The 26,032-nt window shown below is 45.6% G+C and overlaps 1 protein-coding gene across 1 annotated transcript in view; it reads left to right on the top strand.

Moving 5' to 3' along the window:
* The window catches only part of CACNA1I (calcium voltage-gated channel subunit alpha1 I), a 699,757-nt gene that overhangs the window by 476,530 nt on the left and 197,195 nt on the right, over positions 1 to 26,032 (top strand). Inside the window, exons 9-11 of the mRNA XM_063940720.1 lie at positions 3,682 to 3,833; positions 14,991 to 15,176; positions 20,140 to 20,257. Of these exons, the coding sequence (XP_063796790.1) occupies positions 3,682 to 3,833; positions 14,991 to 15,176; positions 20,140 to 20,257 (456 nt within the window). The remainder of the gene's footprint in view (positions 1 to 3,681; positions 3,834 to 14,990; positions 15,177 to 20,139; positions 20,258 to 26,032) is intronic.

Consider the following 26,032-nt stretch of genomic DNA (forward strand, 5'->3'; position numbering starts at 1 on the left):
CAGGAGATGAGGTCCTTAAACTGAGACTTTGAACCCAGTGACAAGGGCTCCCGCAGCAACCAGGAACTATGACCAGCACTGAATGAGAGATAGGAATCAGATATAAAGGGTGCAGGAGTCAATAACATGCCGAGCCCAGCCAAGCCTCTAAATTAACTAATAATCCTGTGCAGCTGCCATGCTTCTCATTCCCTATTTCTCTCTCCCCTGCAACCCCGGCTGCCACACTGGCTCAGCGACTAGTGCCATGGAGCCGGCAGCCGGGGTGTGGAGTTTGGCTGCATGCGGTCGCTTAGCAATGACTGGACGCTGGCAGGGATCCGCGGTGGCTCATGACAAATACTTCTGTAAAACAAATGATTGCAGCTGTAAGTTGTCATAGTAATTATAATAATATGTAATTAACTGTATGTGTTTTTTAATCAATAGAAACAAAACACAGAAAAAAAGACAAATCATTGCCCCAATTAATCACTGTAGATTTCGGAATCAGGGTGAGCACGCTACAGTACTGTACAGTATGTCTATTTTAAATAAAACCTGTCTGATCTTTATGCAGCGGTTGAGGTGAGAAAGTAACTGAAGAAGAATATTATAAGTGTGTATTCTACTTTGAGAATTGTAATTGGATGAGTTTTCAACTTTCTCAGGGTCATGTACTGGTTATGGAACTTCTGAGATATTGGAATCCAACTATTCTGATGCAGTTGAACCAGGCAATGAGGTTAAAAGGGAAATAAATGCTAGCTTGAAAAATACACTTTTTTATACTGTAATACAGTAGGTTATCACAAAGCTAGCAGAGCCTGAGAGCTAGATGGATTGAAAATGCTAATATCTCTTCTTCACCGTCTTCCAAATCTATACCATGTAGTCTAGGTAATTGTATACTAGTCAATTTAGATTAATTTGTCTGAAGAATGGTTTTCAATTCACAGTGTTTAGTAATCTAAAAAACATAAATAAAGTTGAATGTCTTCCCATGCCTTTAAGGGTGTGCAGAACTTATTAAATGAGACTAAGGATGGGGACACAACACACTTTTACGATCACTATGCTGATTGGTTAATGCTCCTGATCAGTACAGCAGAGTGACCCCAGCTTGACCTCCTGTCAATCTCCTCGCAGCCCTGTAGTCACTGTGTTAGAAGTAACTCAGTATGTTTGGGCTTCTATAGGATTGAGAGGTCGGGCAGACAAATATGAAACAGTACATAAGATGCAACCTCCAGATCCCAGCGATTGCGGGAGAATTATAATCCATTTATCGGCTAACGCTCCTGCAATGGTACTGCATATACACCTATACAGTCATCAGCCCATTCAGCCAATATTGGCATATATAGGCTTGTATAGGTCTGTACCCATCTTAAGTTTTTTATATGGAGGACAGAAAAATTGAAAGGGGATGGGAGGTGGGGACTGGCAAGACTTTACCACTCTGAAAGGGTGCACAGGACACTAGTTTCCCCCATTATCCATTTGAGATTATTTTGGGATTGACAACCTTTATCTAAATTCTTAGCAGCTATTATAATAGTTTGCTGTGGCACTACAGAATAAGGTAAAACACAAATGCCTAGGTACAGTAAGTTAGAATACTAGATTTACCAAATACATGTTACAATGCTATAATTAACAAGAGAGAAAGCAAATAATCACGCTATATTTTATTGGTTGCCTTTTTCCTCCACCCGTCTAGCATGTACTATATGTGTTGCTGCATTTTGTTAGACAAGCGCAGAATTTTTTTTATGTACGGTATCATTTTCTGCCATTTTATCTGGGGCAACCTTACTTTGTATCAATGTCAAGACCTTCATTAACCTACTCTTGTTCATATATTTTGTACCAAATGAATGTTGATTTTAGTGGGCGGTAATGTTTTGCTTGATTGTTTGTCAATAAAACATGAATGCTTTATACAGACCTGTAATTGTTGTGCCCTTGAAATTCATATAAGTGTTATAGGGGGACAATAGAGTGAGAAATTGCAGTACCTGCTGTAATGATTTATTTACTGTTCACTCTTGCTTTTCCATTGTAGCATCTACTTAATGGGATGTGCTGTCATTTTAGAGTATAAGCACTGTTTTTTTCCCCCTGCAGCGCCATCACGAATGACAGTTGTTAAGTTGTATTGTAGCTGTCATCCAATTTTTTTAAGCAAAACAATTGTGAAACAGATATATTTTCAATTTGCCTTCTTTTGAAATGCTGCGCTGTTTCCGTGCTGTAACTGAACAACTGTCTGCTCTGCAGAAGCCAAGAGACATTTCACAATGCCCTCCTGGCTCCCCTTCCACACTTTTCCATTATCCTCTGAGATCTTGTTTAGACTCTATGCACTTTGGAAAGCCACAGTTACTGAGGCAGTTATTGCGCAGAGGCAGCTGTGAGTGCTTGCGACTTCTTATCATTGCAACACTTTGTTATACATAAACTCACGCTCTTAAATTTAACCTTAGTAATGTTAAGTATCCAACTGATGGGATCACCTGGTTGCGGTAGGTGGGCGCATATTTTTGACCAAACTTATGCGAAGTACCTCAATTTTACTCCATGTTAAATTTCAGAGTTTATTATAATTGTTCTGATTAGCAGTGTTTTTAGTATTTAGAGCGTGCGTCTGCATTTTCTCTTTTTCCGGCAAGCACTGGGTGGGAATTATTGTATGGGAATTGTGATATGAATTTTCAAAAGTAATTCAACTCAATATCCATTGAGTTCAGGTGCAGAACTCTACCAATAAAAACAAAGTTGTAATTATGGAGAAATTGACAATAATTTGTTTTAAAATGGCTTCCGTTTGTATTATCATATGTAGTAGAGAAGTTTGTAGTAGAGTAAGCTCAATTCAGAACTCTGCAAGTACAAGACAGGGCTCTAGTCTCTGATTCTGCACCGAGGCATGTTAGGGTTATGAACGGAACCTGCACCAACTTGTAACCAAATGTGTTAATTTTGTAAATTGCTAACACATTTTGTGTGTATATATTATCTTTCACAACTGTTAAAATTAATTCATCAGACCTTTTAGAGACTGGAGATATTGCCCATTCCTACCAATCCGCTACTAGCTAGCATTTATCAAGTACATTCCATGAAATGATAGGTAGAAGCTTAATGGTTGCTAGGAGAAACTTTTCCACTTGATAATTTCTGTACTCTTTAGAAGTCTTGATAAATCTCCCCATAGCGTTTGAGTAAAACCACTGATGAAGGCCACTGACAGAATAAATCTAGTTCTCACCTTAAAAGGACCTGTAATATAGAAGACTTGGCTAATTTGCTGGATAATAAGAACAAACCCTGATATACAGTGTAATGGAGTAGAGCATAGGTTCTCAAACTCGGTCCTCAGGACCCCAAACAGCTCATGTTTTCCAGGTCTAATCACAGAATCACAAGTGAAATAATTAGCTTCAACTGTGGATTTTTTAAAATGTGTCAGTGAGTAATGACTACACTTGTGCACCTGCTAGGTTGTCTGGAAAATGTGAGCTATTTGGGGACATGAGGACCGAGTTTGAGAACCACTTGACTAGAGTTTACATTGATTTGACAAGCGAATCATCATTGAAGAAGATATACATTAGCTACGCAGAGAGAGACAGAGTATTATGTTGTTAAAGTAGACAAGATTGATAATTGCTTTAAACTTTTCTGCTTTTCCTATAGCCAGAAGAACTCACCAATATCCTGGAAATCAGTAACATTGTCTTCACCAGTATGTTTGCTCTGGAAATGATGTTGAAACTCTCAGCCTTCGGTTTGTTTGACTATCTCCGAAACCCATATAACATCTTCGATGGTATCATTGTCATTATAAGGTACTGCATGCTTTAATATTTGTTTTCACCTTCATTTACCTGCAGGATAAACTACAGTAATGTATTGATAGACGTAATTCTAGGTGTACATATCTCTGAAATGTCTTTTTTCAGTTTGGCACTACTATCTACTGAATTATAGCATGAGCTTTTATTATTATTGGTGTACCCCACACATTTATTGTCATCATTGTGTGTCCATGAGAGGTATGCATTAAAGGGTAACATCCTGAAATAATGTGTGGAGGTCAGCTATAGATGTGTCCTCTTACATCTTTGCTCCATGCGCTACAAGTCACGTTACACATATTGCGCGAGTGCCGTGTCACATGGTAGCCTCAAGCGTTCTTTTTTGTGTTTTTCCTGCAAATATGCGTCTAAGTCACAATGTAATGCAATAGCACGCACAAGCAGCTTCTGATGAAATGATCTGCAGAATGCCTATATTCTATGTGTGACTGTGACTGTATTTGCATACAAAATGCTATGCTACAGTGTTTTCCTGGAAAACACTAACGTTTCATTTTGGAAGAAGATAGAGCCGTAATTACACACAGAATATATGCATGCTGCATATTGTTTTAATCAGCAGAAGCTGCTTGTGCGTCCTATTGCATTACATTGCATCTAAGATGCATTTTCGCAGGAAAAACACGAAGATGCCCGGCGCTACCGAGTCAAGGCATGGCGTGACATGAAGGGCTGTTTAGCGTGACTTCAGCAAGGATGTAAGAGGACACATCAGTAGTATTAATTAAAAAAAACACTGAAATTTACTTCCCAAGCTTATTTCTGCAAGGTTCCTGAATGCTTTCAGTCATCTCTACTCTACTCTCTACTCTATACAGCGCTCCACTAGAAAAGCAAATGTAATTGTATTTATTTGAACCCAATAATCTCTACAATGTTTAGGATAAAGTCTACTTTTATACTGGTGACTAACAAACTAAAGAGCAATCTAGAATGAGTGATGTTCAAACCTTATTTAAGGAATATCAGTTGGGTAAGGTTGCAGTAAACGGCAGATTCTCACCATAATCCTTCAAATATGTTGGGTGCGAAATCCACTCAGTCTGGATCCTGACAGTCAGGAAACCAACAGTGAGATACTGACGGCCAGAATCCCGACACATCCCGGTAAGTATATTCTCCATACCCCTACCCATAATCTTACCCTTAAGCTGCCCCTCCTGCAGTCTAACCCTAACCAACCACCCCCGCAGCCTAACCCTAACCCTCCCCCTACTGACTAACCCCAACCCTTGTACTTACCTCCAAGATGTGTTGGGATTCTGGCCATCTGGACCCCCCTGTTAGTCTCCTGACTGTCAGAGTCCGACTGCGGATATTTTGACCGCATCCACTAAAAGCAATACTGTAGTTCCTGTCAGGTCACTAAGAGTGGAAGCAGGTATGAAGCAGGGATGTGCAGTGAGGTAAATGGCTAAGGAGGCACTGGCTAGTACCAGAGCCAGATTTACACACAATATACTGTATGAGCCAAAGGGTACATGGGAGCATTATACACAGGTACAGCAGTATAAACTCCTGGAAATTTGGTGAGTTTTGATCAGAGATGTGTGGAAAAGGTAGGCAGGAGAGCAAGTTGTTGCCGTGTAATTATTTTTTATCCTTTTACTACAGCTAATTAAGTTGGAATTAAGGTAATAATGTGCTTTTACGGAGACTGAAGCACTCTAAATGAAATTCTCCAGCAATTTATTTTAAACTTATTTGTATTAATATTTTTGGAATTACATTTTTTATGATCTTTGGGATTGCCACAGCAAACATTCATATAATGATAGGCGATACTGCATAAGTCTTTATAGTACAGAAGAGAAATGTTAAGTTTCACCCAAATGATAAAAACAAAACAGGTTTATTGGAAGATGAATAAAACACACACACTCAAAAAAGACATAACATCAAAGTAACATAATTGTTTTTCCCACTAGTGCCAGAAGCTAAAACATCCCGTGAATCAGTATTGGACAAGTTTTGTGTCATTCAAAAGCATTGAAGCACAGCAAATATACAGTAGGGCAGAGAGAAAACTTTAGGGAAAGTGTGAGGTTCATTTTGGTGCATAGATAGGGAAGGCACCAGCACTTTGTGTCTCCATCTGTGCTCCGTTCTGTTAACCTTCTGTTGGGCAGAGCAAAAATGCACCTCAAACAGGGTTTGTACTGCCCAGCCAATTGAATTTAGGATAATCTTCTGTATATGGGCGGGATGTATAAAGATACATCGCAGCAATGTTGATTGCATATGTACTAACATATGCGATCAATATCGCAATGCGGTGACGGAGGCCCCCCGCGATACCTGTGAGGTGGTCTGCGGGGGGGTCTCCGTCACCTCCCAGGGGTCTACACACTGCCTACATGCCGGGAAGCAGCAGCAGGCTGCCCCCGGCGCCTCCTCCTCCCCCCTGCAGCCGGAAGAACCTCCGGCTGCGTTGCTAGGGGGAGGAGGAGATTACCTTCCGGTACCAGGGCTGCCTGGAGGAAGGTATGCAGGGAGGGAGGGGGTCGGCGTCTGTGGCGGCGGGTTGCGACAAGAAGCCCATAGGCTTCTATAGGGTATCATCATCCAGAGATGGCGATACCCTGGACGGCGAAAAACCGGTGGTAGGGTCTTTGTACATTTGAAAATGCGGTAAAACCCCCGTTTTGGGGGGTTTTAACGCATTTTTCCTTTAGTACATACTGCCCTATGTCTTAAAATCTCACTTGGAACTTTCACTGGAATAGTTTCAATAAAACATCTTATAACTAACACAGGATTCTCTGTAAGATACCTAAACTGCCGCCATCCTGTCAGGTCATCTGCTGTCTCCATGTATTTAGATCTTAGTTGATACTAGCAAAAAGAGAAGGAAACCTTTGTTTATACTACAGGTTGTAGCTGCTTGTGATTAATATATTTTATGTAAGTTTTAATATTTCTAGTTTTACAATTAAACATTCTTTTGGGCTAGTACTGTAGTTGTACAGTACTAGACCAGCGGCTGCTTAGGGCCCTGTGAGTCCCAAAGGGCATTTCCCACGGACCACCTTCCGACGAAATTGTCTGAGAGTTGGGATGGCTGAATACTTCCGGCAGGCTGTCAGTGATTAGACAGCTGTTGGGTGTCGGCTCCAGCACATTGCCTGTGTCTGCAGCCCTGCAGTATTGTGCGTGTCACCTGTCATGACACGAGTGTAAGATGTTAGCAGTGTCAGACTGGGGCATGAAGGGCCCACCGGGGAAAATGCTGTTGTAGGGTGTGGCCAGGCAGCACTGGGGCGTGGCCAGCCACCACAGAGGTTTGGCTAACTATTACAGAGTACATGTTCTGTACCCCTTGGTAAATATATAATAAACCATATTCTTGTGAAGTATAATGTAACATAAGTATAATGCATAATTAAAGTGCACTAGCATAGAGTCTGGAACCTGATCCCTAGAGGAGGAAGAGGGCCCACCGGTGGTTTCCCGTTCCCCTGTGGGCCAGTCTGACCCTTGACGTTAGACACGCAGAGAGAGGAGCCATGACATGCACAGATAAGAACATGAGGTCTTCCAGTGTACTTTATTACAGTATTGTTTTAAGTTGTATAACATTTACCTACTTCAAATTAAATACTGTAATAGAATATAAGGAGGAAAGAAAACAAATAATGTAAGGCTGGGTACATACTTGCCGATGCCCATCAGATGTGACATTGTGGAAGTTTTCTCCCTGCAAACGATATTGTTCATACACACTGAACAATATCGTTTGCTATACTGGATGGCGGCACCCGGCCACATCCAGTCTTGTACAATATCTTTAGAGTTCTAGGTGAAAACTAAAGATATTATACATCATTAACGGCCTGCGGGTGAGCGCATTATTAAATATATAGTGAATACACACTGGATGATGTGAGCGATAATAAGAATTTACTTACCGATAATTCTATTTCTCGGAGTCCGTAGTGGATGCTGGGGTTCCTGAAAGGACCATGGGGAATAGCGGCTCTGCAGGAGACAGGGCACAAAAGTAAAGCTTTCCGATCAGGTGGTGTGCACTGGCTCCTCCCCCTATGACCCTCCTCCAAGCCAGTTAGGTACTGTGCCCGGACGAGCGTACACAATAAGGGAGGAATTTTGAATCCCGGGTAAGACTCATACCAGCCACACCAATCACACCGTACAACTTGTGATCTAAACCCAGTTAACAGTATGATAACAGCGGAGCCTCTGAAAAGATGGCTCACAACAATAATAACCCGATTTTTGTAACTATGTACAAGTATTGCAGATAATCCGCACTTGGGATGGGCGCCCAGCATCCACTACGGACTCCGAGAAATAGAATTATCGGTAAGTAAATTCTTATTTTCTCTATCGTCCTAGTGGATGCTGGGGTTCCTGAAAGGACCATGGGGATTATACCAAAGCTCCCAAACGGGCGGGAGAGTGCGGATGACTCTGCAGCACCGAATGAGAGAACTCCAGGTCCTCCTTAGCCAGGGTATCAAATTTGTAGGATTTTACAAACGTGTTTGCCCCTGACTAAATAACCGCTCGGCAAAGTTGTAAAGCCGAGACCCCTCGGGCAGCCGCCCAAGATGAGCCCACCTTCCTTGTGGAATGGGCATTTACATATTTTGGCTGTGGCAGGCCTGCCACAGAATGTGCAAGCTGAATTGTATTACACATCCAACTAGCAATAGTCTGCTTAAAAGCAAGAGCACCCAGTTTGTTGGGTGCATACAGGATAACAGCAAGTCAGTTTTCCTGACTCCAGCCGTCCTGGAACCTATATTTTCAGGGCCCTGACAACATCTAGCAACTTGGAGTCCTCCAAGTCCCTAGTAGGTGCAAGGCACCACAATAAGCTGGTTCAGGTGAAACACTGACACCACCTTAGGGAGAGAACTGGGGACGAGTCCGCAGCTCTGCCCTGTCCGAATGGACAAACAAATATGGGCTTTTTTGAGAAAAAAACCACCAATTTGACACTCGCCTGGTCCAGGCCAGGGCCAAGAACATGGTCACTTTTCATGTGAGATGCTTCAAATCCACAGATTTGACTGGTTTTAAACCAATGTGATTTGAAGAATCCCAGAACTACGTTGAGATCCCACAGTGCCACTGGAGGCACAAAAGAGGGTTGTATATGCAATACTCCCTTGACAAAGTTCTGGACTTCAGGAACTGAAGCCAATTCTTTCTGGAAGAAAATTGACAGGGCCGAAATTTGAACCTTAATGGACCCCAATTTGAGGCCCATAGACACTCCTGTTTGCAGGAAATGCAGGAATCGACCGAGTTGAAATTTCTTTGTGGGGCCTTCCTGGCCTCACACCACGCAACATATTTTCGCCACATGTGGTGATAATGTTGTGCGGTCACCTCCTTTCTGGCTTTGACCAGGGTAGGAATGACCTCTTCCGGAATGCCTTTTTCCCTTAGGATCCGGCGTTCCACCGCCATGCCAACAAACGCAGCTGCGGTAAGTCTTGGAACAGACATGGTACTTGCTGAAGCAAGTCCCTTCTTAGCGGCAGAGGCCATAAGACCTCTGTAAACATCTCTTGAAGTTCCGGGTACCAAGTCCTTCTTGGCCAATCCGGAGCCATGAGTATAGTTCTTACTCCTCTACGTCTTATAATTCTCAGCACCTTAGGTATGAGAAGCAGAGGAGGGAACACATAGACCGACTGGTACACCCACGGTGTTACCAGAACGTCCACAGCTATTGCCTGAGGGTCTCTTGACCTGGCGCAATACCTGTCCCGTTTTTTGTTCAGACGGGACGCCATCATGTCCACCTTTGGTATTTCCCAACGGTTTACAATCATGTGGAAAAAACTTCCCGATGAAGTTTCCACTCTCCCGGGAGGAGGTCGTGCCTGCTGAGGAAGTCTGCTTCCCAGTTTCCATTCCCGGGATGAAACACTGCTGACAGTGCTATCACATGATTTTCCGCCCAGCGAAAAGTCCTTGCAGTTTTTGCCATTGCCCTCCTGCTTCTTGTGTCGCCCTGTCTGTTTACGTGGGCGACTGCCGTGATGTTTTTCCCACTGGATCAATACCGGCTGACCTTGAAGCAGAGGTCTTGCTAAGCTTAGAGCATTATAAATTTACCCTTAGCTCCAGTATATTTATGTGGAGAAAAGTCTCCAGACTTGATCACACTCCCTGGAAATTTTTTCCTTGTGTGACTGCTCCCCAGCCTCTCGGGCTGGGCTCCGTGGTCACCAGCATCCAATCCTGAATGCCGAATCTGCGGCCCTCTAGAAGATGAGCACTCTATAACCACCACAGGAGAGACACCCTTGTCCTTGGATATAGGGTTATCCGCTGATGCATCTGAAGATGCGATCCGGACCATTTGTCCAGCAGATCCCACTGAAAAGTTCTTGCGTGAAATCTGCCGAATGGAATTGCTTCGTAGGAAGCCACCATTTTCTACCAGGACCCTTGTGCAATGATGCACTGTTTTTAGGAGGTTCCTGACTAGCTCGGATAACTCCCTGGCTTTCTCTTTCGGGAGAAACACCTTTTTCTGGACTGTGTCCAGAATCATCCCTAGGCACAGCAGACGTGTCGTCGGGATCAGCTGCGATTTTGGAATATTTAGAATCCACCCGTGCTGTTGTAGCAGTATCCGAGATAGTGCTACTCTTACCTCCAACTGTTCCCTGGACTATGCCCTTATCAGGAGATCGTCCAAGTAAGGGATAATTAAGACGCCTTTTCTTCGAAGAAGAATCATCATTTCGGCCATTACCTTAGTAAAGACCCGGGGTGCCGTGGACAATCCAAACGGCAGCGTCTGAAACTGATAGTGACAGTTCTGCACCACGAACCTGAGGTACCCTTAGTGAGAAGGGCAAATTTGGGACATAGAGGTAAGCATCCCTGATGTCCCGGGACACTATATAGTCCCCTTCTTCCTGTTCGTTATCACTGCTCTGAGTGACTCCATCTTGATTTGAACCTTTGTAAGTGTTCAAAAAATTTTTAGATTTAGAATAAGTCTCACCTAGCCTTCTGGCTTCAGTACCACAATATAGTGTGGAATAATACCCCTTTTCTTGTAGTAGGAGGGGTAATTTAATTATCACCTGCTGGGAATACAGCTTGTGAATTTTTTCCCATACTGCCTCCTTGTCGGAGGGAGACCTTGGTAAAGCAGACTTCAGGAGCCTGCGAAGGGGAAACGTCTCGACATTCCAATCTGTACCCCTGGGATACTACTTGTAGGATCCAGGGGTCCTGTACGGTCTCAGCGCCATGCTGAGAACTTGTCAGAAGCGGTGGAACGCTTCTGTTCCTGGGAATGGGCTGCCTGCTGCAGTCTTCTTCCCTTTCCTCTATCCCTGGGCAGATATGATCTTATAGGGACGAAAGGACTGAGGCTGAAAAGACGGTGTCTTTTTCTGCAGAGATGTGACTTAGGGTAAAAACGGTGGATTTTCCAGCAGTTGCCGTGGCCACCAGGTCCGATGGACCGACCCCAAATAACTCCTCTTCCTTTATACGGCAATACACCTTTGTGCCGTTTGGAATCTGCATCACCTGACCCCTGTCGTGTCCATAACATCTTCTGGCAGTTATGGACATCGCATTTACTCTTGATGCCAGAGTGCAAATATCCCTCTGTGCATCTCGCATATATAGAAATGCATCCTTTAAATGCTCTATAGTCAATAAAATACTGTCCCTGTCAAGGGTATCAATATTTTTAGTCAGGGAATCCGACCAAGCCACCCCAGCTCTGCACATCCAGGCTGAGGCGATCGCTGGTCGCAGTATAACACCAGTATGTGTGTATATACTTTTTATTATATTTTCCAGCCTCCTGTCAGCTGGTCCTTGAGGACGGCCCTATCTATAGACGGTACCGCCACTTGTTTTGATAAGCGTGTGAGCGCCTTATCCACCCTAAGGGGTGTTTCCCAACGCGCCCTAACTTCTGGCGGGAAAGGGTATACCGCCCATAATTTTCTATCGGGGGGAACCCACGCATCATCACACACTTTATTTAATTTATCTGATTCAGGAAAAACTATGGTAGTTTTTTCACATCCCACATAATACCCTCTTTTGTGGTACTTGTAGTATCAGAAATATGTAACACCTCCTTCATTGCCTTTAACGTGTGGCCCTAATAAGGAATACGTTTGTTTATTCACCGTCGACACTGGATTCAGTGTCCCTGTCTGTGTCTGTGTCGACCTACTAAAGTAAACGGGCGTTTTAAAACCCCTGACGGTGTTTTTGAGACGTCTGGACCGGTACTAATTGTTTGTCGGCCGTCTCATGTCGTCAACCGACCTTGCAGCGTGTTGACATTATCACGTAATTCCCTAAATAAGCCATCCATTCCGGTGTCGACTCCCTAGAGAGTGACATCACCATTACAGGCAATTGCTCCGCCTCCTCACCAACATCGTCCTCCTACATGTCGACACACACGTACCGACACACAGCACACACACAGGGAATGCTCTGATAGAGGACAGGACCCACTAGCCCCTTGGAGAGACAGAGGGAGAGTTTGCCAGCACACACCAAAAACGCTATAATTATATAGGGACAACCTTATATAAGTGTTTTCCCTTATAGCATCTTTTTTATATATTTCTAACGCCAAATTAGTGCCCCCCCTCTCTGTTTTAACCCTGTTTCTGTAGTGCAGTGCAGGGGAGAGCCTGGGAGCCTTCCCTCCAGCCTTTCTGTGAGGGAAAATGGCGCTGTGTGCTGAGGAGATAGGCCCCGCCCCTTTTTCGGCGGCCTCGTCTCCCGCTCTTAACGGATTCTGGCAGGGGTTAAATATCTCCATATAGCCTCCGGAGGCTATATGTGAGGTATTTTTAGCCAAAATAGGTTTTCATTTGCCTCCCAGGGCGCCCCCCTCCCAGCGCCCTGCACCCTCAGTGACTGCCGTGTGAAGTGTGCTGAGAGGAAAATGGCGCACAGCTGCAGTGCTGTGCGCTACCTTTAGAAGACTGAGGAGTCTTCTGCCGCCGATTCTGGACCTCTTCTTATTTCAGCATCTGCAAGGGGGCCGGCGGCAAGGCTCCGGTGACCATCCAGGCTGTACCTGTGATCGTCCCTCTGGAGCTGATGTCCAGTAGCCAAGAAGCCAATCCATCCTGCACGCAGGTGAGTTCACTTCTTCTCCCCTAAGTCCCTCGTTGCAGTGATCCTGTTGCCAGCAGGACTCACTGTAAAATAAAAAACCTAAGCTAAACTTTTCTAAGCAGCTCTTTAGGAGAGCCACCTAGATTGCACCCTTCTCGGCCGGGCACAAAAATCTAACTGGCTTGGAGGAGGGTCATAGGGGGAGGAGCCAGTGCACACCACCTGATCGGAAAGCTTTACTTTTGTGCCCTGTCTCCTGCGGAGCCGCTATTCCCCATGGTCCTTTCAGGAACCCCAGCATCCACTAGGACGATAGAGAAATATATCATACAATCTGCCAAATTGGACGATATATCAGATGCACATCGCCATGTGTGTACCCAGCCTTAGAGGCATAAATCAGGAATGAAAATGTAGTGCTATGGATTGTTTGAGGGAGGGGAGCCCTAACTCGATATCTTTCTCAGGACCTCATGAGGTCTATATCCACCTCTGAGTTGCAGTAGCGGCTGCGACGTTTGTTGCAGCAACTGATGCGTCTTTTTGCTAATGCTGTGGACGATGAGCTTCCTATTGAGATGACAACTGGCTGCGGCGCGAATGGAAAGATGTGAATACAAAGATGCACCATCAGTGCACCAATGGACATTGCACCAGCCTATGGCAGGTGCTTAATGTCTGAGTGACATGACCACATCTGTAGATAGAGTCACTGACACCAACAAGCCTGCGACTTGCTTCTGGCATCCCCCTGTCTGTTAGCCACACGACAAGTTACTGCCCAGAAACACCCATCAAAATTGCATGGATCTCCATGCAATTTCGATCTGCATGTCCCAGAGGTAAACATCAGGACTCTCGGACACATGCGCATAGGGAAAACATTGGCCAAGAGCGCCCATTGCTTTACGGCTGCGTCAACCTCCAATGACCACCAAAGTGAGCAGAGCATCATCAAACAAGCTTATTTTCCCTCCTCTATTCCCTTAATATCGCACTTCATTTATATTAATTGTGCTGTCATTTCTATAGTTAATGCAAAAATCAGAGAAGACAGTAGGCTCCCGGTCTAGTTACATTACCTATTCAGATGGTGTTGCACAACATCCCATTTACTTGAACTATGGCCGAAGGATTAGAATATAATGGTCTCACTCCTGTGAGTAAATCGCTCCAATATCTTTGCACATTTATATTTACGCCTGACATTACCATCTATTGCAGAATATAGATGCACAAAATAGGTCTAAACATGTTCACTAAAAAATTAATATAGAAAAATAAATGTATTTATGTATGGGTTGAACCCAATATACAGGTAACTTTCAAAGATATTCTCTCTGAAAATATTTTTACCCGCTTATATAAAGGCAGCATCTGTGTCACGAAGATTATCCAATTGTTCCTGCTACTGTTTGTGTCCTCCGACCTTTACTTATAACCAATAATAAGGTTTTTGCCGAAAGCGATATCAAATGTATTATGAATACAAAATGTTTTTATTGGCCCTTTGGTTACATGTTTACTGTTATACAGTTTTTTCTGTTTTACGCTACTTGTTCACTTTAGCATCTATTATCGTTCACATGTACAGTGCAGTTATCTTTCTTGTTGTTCCTCTGTTACCTCTTCCTTCATCTTTCTCCTCCTGGTATTCACTGTATTTAGATGTTTTCACACAGAACAGGATCATTAAAACCTGTATGAAGCCATGGTTAATAACTCAGCTATGAAATATGTATATCTAGTAGTCATTAAGTCTTCTTTATTTCTCCATAATAATCATTTACAATTCTTCATATTCTCTAACATTATTAATACCTACAGCATGCTTAATCGCCCATTGCTAAAGTTGCTTCTTCTTTCGCTCAATGGTTTTGAAATAACTGTAATTACTGAGTTAGTATATCATCCTACCAGAATTTAGGAGAGAGTTAAGACCTAAGAATACATATTGATTTTTATTCCAGCCTGCTCATCACATTTTCTGCTAATTGCTCCTAATAACTGCTGGCATCTATTCCCCAGTGTCTGGGAGATTATAGGGCAGAATGATGGTGGGCTGTCAGTTTTGAGAACCTTTCGCCTCCTGAGGGTGCTGAAACTCGTGCGGTTTATGCCTGCGCTGAGGCGGCAGCTGGTGGTACTAATGAAGACAATGGACAATGTGGCTACATTCTGCATGCTCCTCATGCTCTTCATCTTCATATTTAGGTGAGAGAACAAGGCTGGTTTGGGGACCTCCCAAATGTCCTCCTAAATTATTACATTTACTGTATATCAAGTCCATCACCAATTTTATTGGTGGAATGTTCTGAAAATTGGCCAACATTGAGAAGTATATGTTTATTTATCCCTGGTACTCCACCGATCTTATGCTTGAATTACATCATTCCATTGGTTTATGCATGCTTTTGCTTTGCAGCAATCATCCTATATAATATAAGGCGAATACTGCTCCTCACCTCTTTGGGGGGAATTCAAGTGTTTTGCGCACTGGTGGCCACCAGATGGTGCCCAACGGAGCAATTAAAGTGTTGCTTTGATCAGGCGCGCTATTAATGTTATATTGTGCCATCATTTTGACGGGCTGGTAACTAAGGGGCTGACTTGATAAGAAGCAGTTGTGTTAATTAAGTAACTGGAATAATTAATAAGGCATTAGAGCCATACAATCAATCCTGGCCAATCAAGCTGGGTTGCTTTGAAAGTGAAAAGAACATGGGGAGAAACATTGGCGTAGCTATAGTGGGTGCAGGAAGTGCCGTTGCTATAGGCCCCAATAGCTAAGAGCCGGGGGCCCTGCACACAGAACATATACCATATACCATGTATAGCAAGTTTGCAAAATTTCTGCTAAGCAATTTGTTCTGGCCCATACAATGAATTAGGGCACTAATTTGAGGCATAACATTAATACCCTTTCCAGACTGCATAGCTGGGTTGCAAGCGGGATTTGTACACGGGTCCTTCTAGCGTGTGACCCGGCCAAGACCCATATCAGGCTTGCAGCTCGACTCGGCTTATTGCCGGGTTGGTGACGTCACCGCCGATGTGTACGGAGGAGCGCTTGCAGATGAGATGATCTCTAAGCGCCGCCTCTTCCTATTCAGTGAAAGGATGCTGGATCGCATCGACCCACTTATCCGTTCATACTGCATCACAAGCTGATATGAACACATGTTTAACCCTGCTCGCTACCTCAGATGAAATACTGGGTTGCTCTTACCAGGTTATTTCAACTGGCCCCTTTCAGACTGCAGGCTTGCTGCGCATTCACGTGCAATAAACCGGGTTATTGCTGGCAGTCTGAAAGGGTGTATATGTTAGGATACTATTATGATTGACAAAATTAATTGGGGCATACTATGGGGCATAAAATGATTTTCGGCATTAATATTGGGCATAAAATAGATAAGGGCACTAGTCTGGTTCATAAAATGACCAACTGCTATGTAGTTAGGTGTCTTATTAGAAGCATCCAAGGCTGACGCAGAGTTGGTAGCAAAATGTGACTAAATTACTTTAGTCAAAATGTTGCTATGGGGCCCACAAAATCCTGGCTACATCCCTAGGGAGATGTATCAAGCCTTCTAAAGAGCTGAGAAGATGCTGCCTAGATTACCTATTTCTATTGTACCTATCAGGTTATAGAATGTACTGGATTAATGCTAGCTAGAAGTTTAGTTGTCCCCTTCTCCACTATTTAGTAGACTTTATATATATTTTCGGGATCTGTATGATATCCCGGCGTTCATGACCCCAGCAGGCAGGAGACTGACACCGGGATCCCAACAGCCGGGATAACCAACAGCGAGTGCAGCGTGTCCCCTCGCTTGCCACGCTTCGGGCCCGGTGGCGACCTTTGGTCGCCACAGGGTTATATTACCCCTCGGATGGTGGCGTGGACCACCGCCCAAGTGGGGATTCCAGCCAACGGTCAGGACTCTGACCACTGGTGTTTCACCATGTGTCGGGATTACGGTGTCGGTATCTTGAAAGACGGGATCCCGACAGCCGGTAAATTGACTGCCTCCCATATTCTCCATGGGCTGTATATGAATAAAGGTCCATATGCTAGTACATGGCAGACAAAGTCATTCAGCAGAGCAATCACATTGGTGTCTAATTTGGCCACACATGGATGTTGCCTAGCTAGTGTGGCCAGTAGGTGGCCCAACAAATCAGTAAATTATGTTTTTTGATCAAAGATATTTGTCATGCCCCCATGAGCTTTTGATTGCTAGTTACAATACTGGACTAATGTGGTCTAAAATAACCAAACAGCTGTATGGGTTGGTGGGTGGGCAACTTATAGTTAGTGATGTGCACCGGACATTTTTCGGGTTTTGTGTTTTGGTTTTGGATTCGGTTCCGCGGCCGTGTTTTGGATTCGGACGCGTTTTGGCAAAACCTCCCTGAAATTTTTTTGTCGGATTCGGGTGTGTTTTGGATTCGGGTGTTTTTTTCAAAAAACCCTAAAAAACAGCTTAAATCATAGAATTTGGGGGTCATTTTGATCCCATAGTATTATTAACCTCAATAACCATAATTTACACTCATTTCCAGTCTATTCTGAACACCTCACACCTCACAATATTATTTTTAGTCCTAAAATTTGCACCGAGGTCGCTGGATGGCTAAGCTAAGCGACACAAGTGTCCGACACAAACACCTGGCCCATATAGGAGTGGCACTCCAGTGTCAGACAGGATGGCACTTCAAAAAAATTGTCCCCAAACAGCACATGATGCAAAGAAAAAAAGAGTCGCACCAAGGTCGCTGTGTGACTAAGCTAAGCGACACAAGTGGCCGACACAAACACCTGGCCCATCTAGGAGTGGCACTGCAGTGTCAGACAGGATAGCACTTCAAAAAAATTGTCCCCAAACAGCACATGATGCAAAGAAAAAAAGAGGCGCACCACAGGTATAGAATGTAGATGGATAGTATACTTAATGACGACACAGAGGTAGGTATAGCAGTGGCCTTCCGTACCGTACTGCTATATATAGTATACTGGTGGTCACTGTGTCAGCAAACTGCAAAACTAAAATGCACCACAGGTATAGAATGTAGATGGATAGTATACTTAATGACGACACAGAGGTAGGTACAGCAGTGGCCTTACGTACCGTACTACTATATATAGTATACTGGTGGTCACTGTGTCAGCAAACTGCAAAACTAAAATGCACCACAGGTATAGAATGTAGATGGATAGTATACTTAATGACGACACAGAGGTAGGTACAGCAGTGGCCTTCCGTACCGTACTGCTATATATAGTATACTGGTGGTCACTGTGTCAGCAAACTGCAAAACTAAAATGCACCACAGGTATAGAATGTAGATGGATAGTATACTTAATGACGACACAGAGGTAGGTACAGCAGTGGCCTTCCGTACCGTACTGCTATATATAGTATACTGGTGGTCACTGTGTCAGCAAACTGCAAAACTAAAATGCACCACAGGTATAGAATGTAGATGGATAGTATACTTAATGATGACACAGAGGTAGGTACAGCAGTGGCCTTCCGTACCGTACTGCTATATATAGTATACTGGTGGTCACTGTGTCAGCAAACTGCAAAACTAAAATGCACCACAGGTATAGAATGTAGATGGATAGTATACTTAATGACGACACATAGGTAGGTACAGCAGTGGCCTTCCGTACCGTACTGCTATATATAGTATACTGGTGGTCACTGTGTCAGCAAACTGCAAAACTAAAATGCACCACAGGTATAGAATGTAGATGGATAGTATACTTAATGACGACACAGGGGTAGGTACAGCAGTGGCCTTCCGTACCGTACTGCTATATATAGTATACTGGTGGTCACTGTGTCAGCAAACTGCAAAACTAAAATGCACCACAGGTATAGAATGTAGATGGATAGTATACTTAATGATGACACAGAGGTAGGTACAGCAGTGGCCTTCCGTACCGTACTGCTATATATAGTATACTGGTGGTCACTGTGTCAGCAAACTGCAAAACTAAAATGCACCACAGGTATAGAATGTAGATGGATAGTATACTTAATGACGACACAGAGGTAGGTACAGCAGTGGCCTTCTGTACCGTACTGCTATATATAGTATACTGGTGGTCACTGTGTCAGCAAACTGCAAAACTAAAATGCACCACAGGTATAGAATGTAGATGGATAGTATACTTAATGACGACACAGAGGTAGGTACAGCAGTGGCCTTCCGTACCGTACTGCTATATATACTGGTGGTCACTGTGTCAGCAAACTGCACAACTGAAATGCACCACAGGTATAGAATCTAGATGGATAGTATACTTAATGACGACACAGAGGTAGGTACAGCAGTGGCCTACTGTACCGTAATGCTATATATTATATACTGGTGGTCACTGGTCAGCAAAACTCTGCACTGTTCTCCTCCTATATAATATTATACTGGTGGTCCCCAGTCCCCACAATAAAGCAGCACACTAAGCACAGATATGGAGTGTTTTTCAGGCAGACAACGTATACTGGTGGTCACTGTCAGCAAAACTCTGCACTGTACTCCTGCTATATAATACAGCTGCTCCCCAGTCCCCACAATTAAGCAGTGTGAGCACAGATATATGCAGCACACTGAGCACAGATATGGAGCGTTTTTTTCAGGCAGAGAACGGATAACTGGTGGTCACTGATCAGCAAAACTCTGCACTGTACTCCTAATATAGTATACAGCTGCTCCCCAGCCCTCCCCACAATTAAGCAATAGTGCACAATCAAGTTCAACAATAATGGAGAGGACGCCAGCCACGTCCTCTCCCTAACATTTCCAATGCACGAGTGAAAATGGCGGCGACGCGCGGCTGCTTATATAGAATCCGAATCTCGCGAGAATCCGACAGCGGGATGATGACGTTCGGGCGTGCTCGGGTTAACCGAGCCATACAGGAGAATCCGAGTATGGCTCGGACCCGTGTAAAAAGGGTGAAGTTCGGGGGGGTTCGGTTTCCGAGAAACCGAACCCGCTCATCACTACTTATAGTATGTCCTTATTTTTTAATAAACAATTGTACAAAAACAGAGTGAGAGTAAACTGCTTAAATTAGATTTATGTCCTCTATAAGAAACCAGGAAAATTGCAATCTGCTACTTTACAACATATACTGTTTATATTGTTTTTTCCCATCCAGTATTCTTGGGATGCATATCTTTGGATGTAAATTCAGCCTGAGGACAGATTCGGGTGATACTGTTCCTGACCGGAAAAACTTTGATTCTTTGCTGTGGGCCATTGTGACTGTTTTCCAGGTTTGTTACTTTAATCTACTGCAATTGCAACTAACTTATTTTGTTAAGTGGTTAGTGTTTTGTTAAAGACCTTTGCTTATGTCTGTACATATGTACTCTCCCTAAACAGGCCCCGCCCACTTTACAGATGTACAGTAGCTAGTTTTGAAAACAGGTAGCACAAAACAGAATTAGTGAAGACAAAAAACAAACTGATTATTGATCCAATAACGATGTCATGTTTTATTAACTCTGTTTTGCAGCTGGGAAAATTTAATTTAACCAATGTGCCCAACTATTGTTTGCCTACAGTTTATATAAGACATTTGTATACTTTGGGGGTTATTCAGAGTTGGTCACAGATTTTGCCAACTTAGCAAAATCTGCGACCACTAAAATCACATTCAGGGGGCCGCCCAGCACATGGCAAGGCCACCCAGCATGTGTGATGCCACAATGCGATGTGATCGCAATTCAATTGCGATCACATTGCTAAAACTTCAAATTGAAGTTGACCCCTGCCTACGCAGCCTAGCTGCATAAGCATGGGCTCCGCCGCCATGTTTCCAGGAAATGCAAGCAACGTCATCGAGCTGCCCCAAAAATGGTCATGACATTCCTGTATTTCCTGCTCTCCTCCCTCCCAATGCCATGTCCCCTCCCCCGGACACCCACCGCATGTCGATCAATATGCGATCGGATCCTTCTAGGATGCAATCCCAGAGTAAAGGGTCGCACATGCGCAGTTGAGTGAAAATTACCCGTTTTGCTATTTTTACTCAACTGCGTCCATCTCTGAATAGCCCCCTTTTTTGGCTTTGTTAGATAATAATTTATTATGCTGCAACCAGAATTTGCTACATATTTAAATATATGGATACTTCTCCAGTATACATTTATATTCATACCTGAATCTTAGTGTGAGCTGAGAGCCCAAAGGAGATTTTATGAAAACCCTAGAGATACAACTGTTATTTCAGCTTCCTCTCTCAATGCATATTGCTGAATGATGGAAAGTAACTTGCACTTCAGGCACAGCAAGCTGCATTTTACAGAAATGGGATTTCACACAAATACCAATGTTGTTTGGGTTTCATAATGTAACTTAATGTTTTACTTAAGAGATTGCATTTGTTGAATGTACAATAAATAAGTACTGTATATTAATGTATGTGGGAACTGTAAATAATATATGTGTATATATATATATATATATATATATATATACTAGGTGCTTCATCGCGCCCTACGGGCGCTCTTCACACCGTCGCAAGGGGCTACACCCCCTTAACCCTTGCATGCCTTTCTGGGGTTCAATATTTGTATTATATAAAGTATTACCTGCATTCCTTTGTTAGTGGTTAAATATTGCACAATGAAAGGGCGTGCGATGGTGAAGGAGGCGCAGCCCCTTGCGACGGCGTGAACAGCACCTGCAGGGCACGATGTACAGAATGTAGCGGGTGCGGGGGGGGCTGCGGATGGTGTCTGTAGATGCTGCAGGTGGAGGGGGGGCAGAAGTGGGGGTGGGGCCCGGATGGGGAAGAGTCGGGAGGTGCTGCGGGTGGGGGAGGGGCAGAGGAGTGGGGGATGCAGATTGGGGAGGGGTCCGGAGGCACTGCAGGTGGGAGAGGGGCAGGTGTGGGGATGTTGTGGATGGGTGAAGGGTTCCGGAGGTGCTGTGGGATGGGAAGGGGCGGGAGTGCCGGGGGTGGGGTAGGGGAGGGGCAGGTACGGGTGGTGCGGCGCATAGGGAAGGAGGTCCGGAGGTGCTGCTGGTGGTGGAGGGGCAGGTGCGGTGGTGCCATTGGTGGGGGAGGGGTGGACCGCGGATGGAGGAGGGTGTCTGCAGATGCTGCGGGTGGAGGGGGGCAGGTGTGGGGGGAGACATATAAAGGGGGTGGATGGTGGAGGGGGCCTGGAGGTGCTGTGGGTGGTGAAGGGGCGGAGGAGTGGGAGCCGCGGGTGGTGTAGGGGGTCTGGAGGCACAGCATGTGGGGGAGGGGAAGGTGCGGAGGTGTGGTGCATTGGGGAGAGGTCTGGAGGCGCTGCGGGTACTGGACCTGCCAAAAAGGTAGTTGGAGGGTATGCAGTAACAGGGCCAGGACAGGGGTTACAGGGTCAGAACAGGGTTGACGGGGCCAGGACAGGGGTGACAGGGTCAGAAAAGGGGTGACGGGGCCAGGACAGGGGCGACGGGGCCAGGACAGAAATGACAGGGACAGGATAGGGGTGACAGGCCAGGGTAGGGGTGGCAGGAACAGGACAGGGGTGACAGGGCCAGTATAGGGTTGACAGGGCAAGCACAGGGGTAACAGGGCCAGGATAGGGGTAACAGGGCCAGCATAAGGGTGAAAGGGCCAGGATAAGGGTGAAAGGGCCAGGATAAGGGTGACAGGGCCAGGATAAGGGTGGCAGGGCAAGGCCAGGGGTGACAGGGACATGACAGAACACAGGGCACGGGAGAGATTGGTATTAGGGACAAAACAGTGGTGACAGACAGATGTGTCTTACCGGAGTCACTGCTGCTGGCTGCTGCTGTTCCACTCCAACCTGTTGGGATCTGCTGCTGGTGGAGACTTGGCATGGCTGACTCTCTTAGGCTGGAGTCCTGCTTCCTCTGCCTGTCCGCATCCCTCCCCCCCTCCTCAGTCACATACCGCAGACCTCGCGCAGCTGCCGGGCACAGTGGTAAGGGGAGACTGGGAGTGACTGGTTAGCCCCCAGGAGATGCTGCGGCTGGAGGGAGGAGGGGGTCGGAGCCTGCAAGCAGCTCGGACTTCTGCAGCGTTACCCGCCGGCTAAAGTGTGTGAAGGAGCTGGGCGCACCTCACTGTGGGTGGCAGTGCTGCAGCTAGCGGTGGGGTTGCCGGGGCTGGAGATGACAGAGGCAGTACGGAACCTGCACAGCGGCAGGTGCCCCACAAAACTGCAGCTAAGAAGCGTGGAGTGTGCCAGAAAGTGACGCTCCTCCGCGCCAGAGAGGGGGGGGGGGGTCAAGCACACAGTGAGCCGGTGCCCGTCTGTCTGTACGGCATACCCCCTCACACACCCCCATACCTCCCAAATGTCCCAATTTTCGCGGGACAGTCCCATTTTTTTGGGTCTGTCCCGCTGTCCCACCCGCGGGTCGCAGTGTCCCGCGGTAACGGGGGGGTCAGTTGGAAAGCTCCTGTACTCGCTGTTCTGCTTAGCAGAGCAGCGGTGAATAGTGGAGACAGAGGGAGAGGGGGCATCACGGGGTATGGATTAAGGGGGGGTTCCAGCAGCAGAGCCGGATTAAGGGGGGCAGGGGGTACGTACCGTTGGCCCCACAGTTTTAGGGGGCCCCCCGGCTCGAGTAGCTCTGTCCCAGCTCAGAAGCCCCCCCCCCCCCGTACTGCCAGCAACAACGGCAGCATTGTGCTACTGTCAGCACACGCTGCTGCGTGTTGGCAGGTCTGTGGTGTTGCAGGGAGGCAGCAGTCTCCCTGCTTTTTTCTGCCAGTGCGGATGTGTAGGTGGGAGCAACCACCTCCTCTGGATTTACCCCTAGCTGAGGGGCCAAAATTCCATTAAAAAAAAAAAAAAAAAAAAAAAAACGGAATTTGCATAAGGGGGCGTGGCCTTGCGGCGCAATTAGGCCACGCCCCCAACCCACAGCAGGCACAGCAATGAGATAGGGCTCCCCTGTCTCAAGTGCCCTGGCCCCCCCGGACTCATAATCAGCCCCTGGGGGCATGCCAGCAGCTCACAGAGCGCTGGGCATGCCCCCTCATTGACGAAAACGGGGCCCTCCCGTGAAGCCACGCCCCCTTTTCGCTGAGTGTGTGTCCCTCCTTCTGTCTGAAGAAAGCTCCTGCAGAAAGCTGGGAGGTATGCACCCCTGCCTGTGCCATGTCCATACTATCTGCTTCTGCTCCTAGTCTCCTGTAGATTTGGCCAGATCTGTGACTCATTTGACTAACTCCGCCCACTGATGTAACTCCACCCAGCGTTAGCAAATGAATCACAAAGTCACAGATCTGGGCTATTATATAGGGGATATATATATAAATTGTGAGTTCTGAATCTGATACAGTATTATTTCTTATAGGGGCTAATTCAATAAGGACTGCAAATTCTGCTAATCAGCAGAATTTGCTATCCTTTGGATCGCATGCTGGGTACCGCCCATCGCTGGGCAAGGCTGCCCAGCATGCTGACCGGCGCCTCCCTCCTTGATGAAGCAGAAATTGCGAGCGCCTCGCAATTTCTGCTTGATCGTAAAAAATCTTGATGCCTCCTACCGGCGCAGCTTAGCTGCGCCCGCAGGAGACCTGGCGCCATTTTACCCATCGCGCGGGCTGCGTGTAACATCACGCAGCTGCCGCGATCACACCCATGACACGCCCCCATTCACACCGCCCACTGTTCGTGCCACCCCGCCCCTGCAATGCTCCGTCTCCTCCCTGCCGCTCCCCCCCACCCCCTGACCTCCTCTGCCTGACTGACAGGCAGAGATGATCGCTCTTTCCATGCCCCCCCCCCCCCCCCGTAGAAAGTGCGGGCACATGCGCAGGACAGGCGCTGCACATGTGCCCGCGAGGCCATCTTAAAAATTCCGGTTGGATAGCGATTTGCGATCCAACCTGAATTAGCCCCATAATCAGTAAATTCTGGTGTCACCACTTCAGAGTTCAAGGATAGAAGTTGTGTATTATAATGCATTACCCATAAAGTAGATTCTCACAGATACAGATGGGTCCTCCGTTATCTTGACTGTTTCTGCGCCTAGATGGAGGTTTAGTCACGCCTAGGCGATAGCTTAGGTTGCTGAGTTTAAATACGGACAGGCGCGACTAGATACTCAGCATGCAATACACATCACCACTGGGTGGCTAATGCTTCACTAATCCAGTACTTTAGTTTGAATAGCGGCGGACTGATCTACAGTACAAGTTCTGGCAAATGGTCAGTGATGACTGTAATGTTAATATACAGTCCTGTACTGCATAGTGCACACACAGATGGTGACCAATGGTCAGACGGACAGAGTAAAAAGAAAAAAATTGTTTATTCAGACGCAAACGAACGTGTGTTTAAACACTTGTGAATGCAGACACAACTAATGTGTGAAAGGAATAATGTAGCTCATTGACTTTACAGTATGTACAGTGCACGAAATGAGCGCCCGAGCCCCCTAACGGCATAAACGAACACCAATGGGAAGGAATCGCTCTTTGCAGTACTCTTACACATGAACTTGTATATTACAGGTCACCTTAGAGATCAGTGACTTGTATAATAAAACTTGACTAACAGACAGTAGCTTTTACTATCTTCATTATAGTAGGAGGTTTATTGTACTTTATATTAACTGGTGCAAAATAATAAACATGAAAATTACTTCAACTTCAAAACAGAAATCAAAGTTATAGCAAATATAACTGGCAGGACAAAGCAGTTATTGACCATTTATAGAAAATAAAAGCTGGACAGAAAGGAAACTAGAGGAATTTATACAGACATTCCAGGCCAATGCACAGATGGCAGCAAAATGTGACTAACTTACTTTATGTATATAAAATAGTTCCTAAATATATGGTATATCCACATATATGCAGAACAGTCCACCTCTGGAGATGCTTCCGGCTCTGTGTCAGCATCATTGTGTACTTGGTCCTGCACTCAGGGGCGTAGGGAGGGTGGAACAAGTGGAGCTCGAGCTCCAGGCGCCGCTGGGTACAGAAGGCGCCCGCTCACTGCACAGCTGAGAGCCGGGATCTTGGGCAGGGGTAGGAGGAAATGACTAGAAGAGTGGGAAGAGGTGACCAC

The sequence above is a fragment of the Pseudophryne corroboree genome, chromosome 9 (assembly GCF_028390025.1).
Source record: "Pseudophryne corroboree isolate aPseCor3 chromosome 9, aPseCor3.hap2, whole genome shotgun sequence".
Classification (NCBI taxonomy): domain Eukaryota; kingdom Metazoa; phylum Chordata; class Amphibia; order Anura; family Myobatrachidae; genus Pseudophryne; species Pseudophryne corroboree.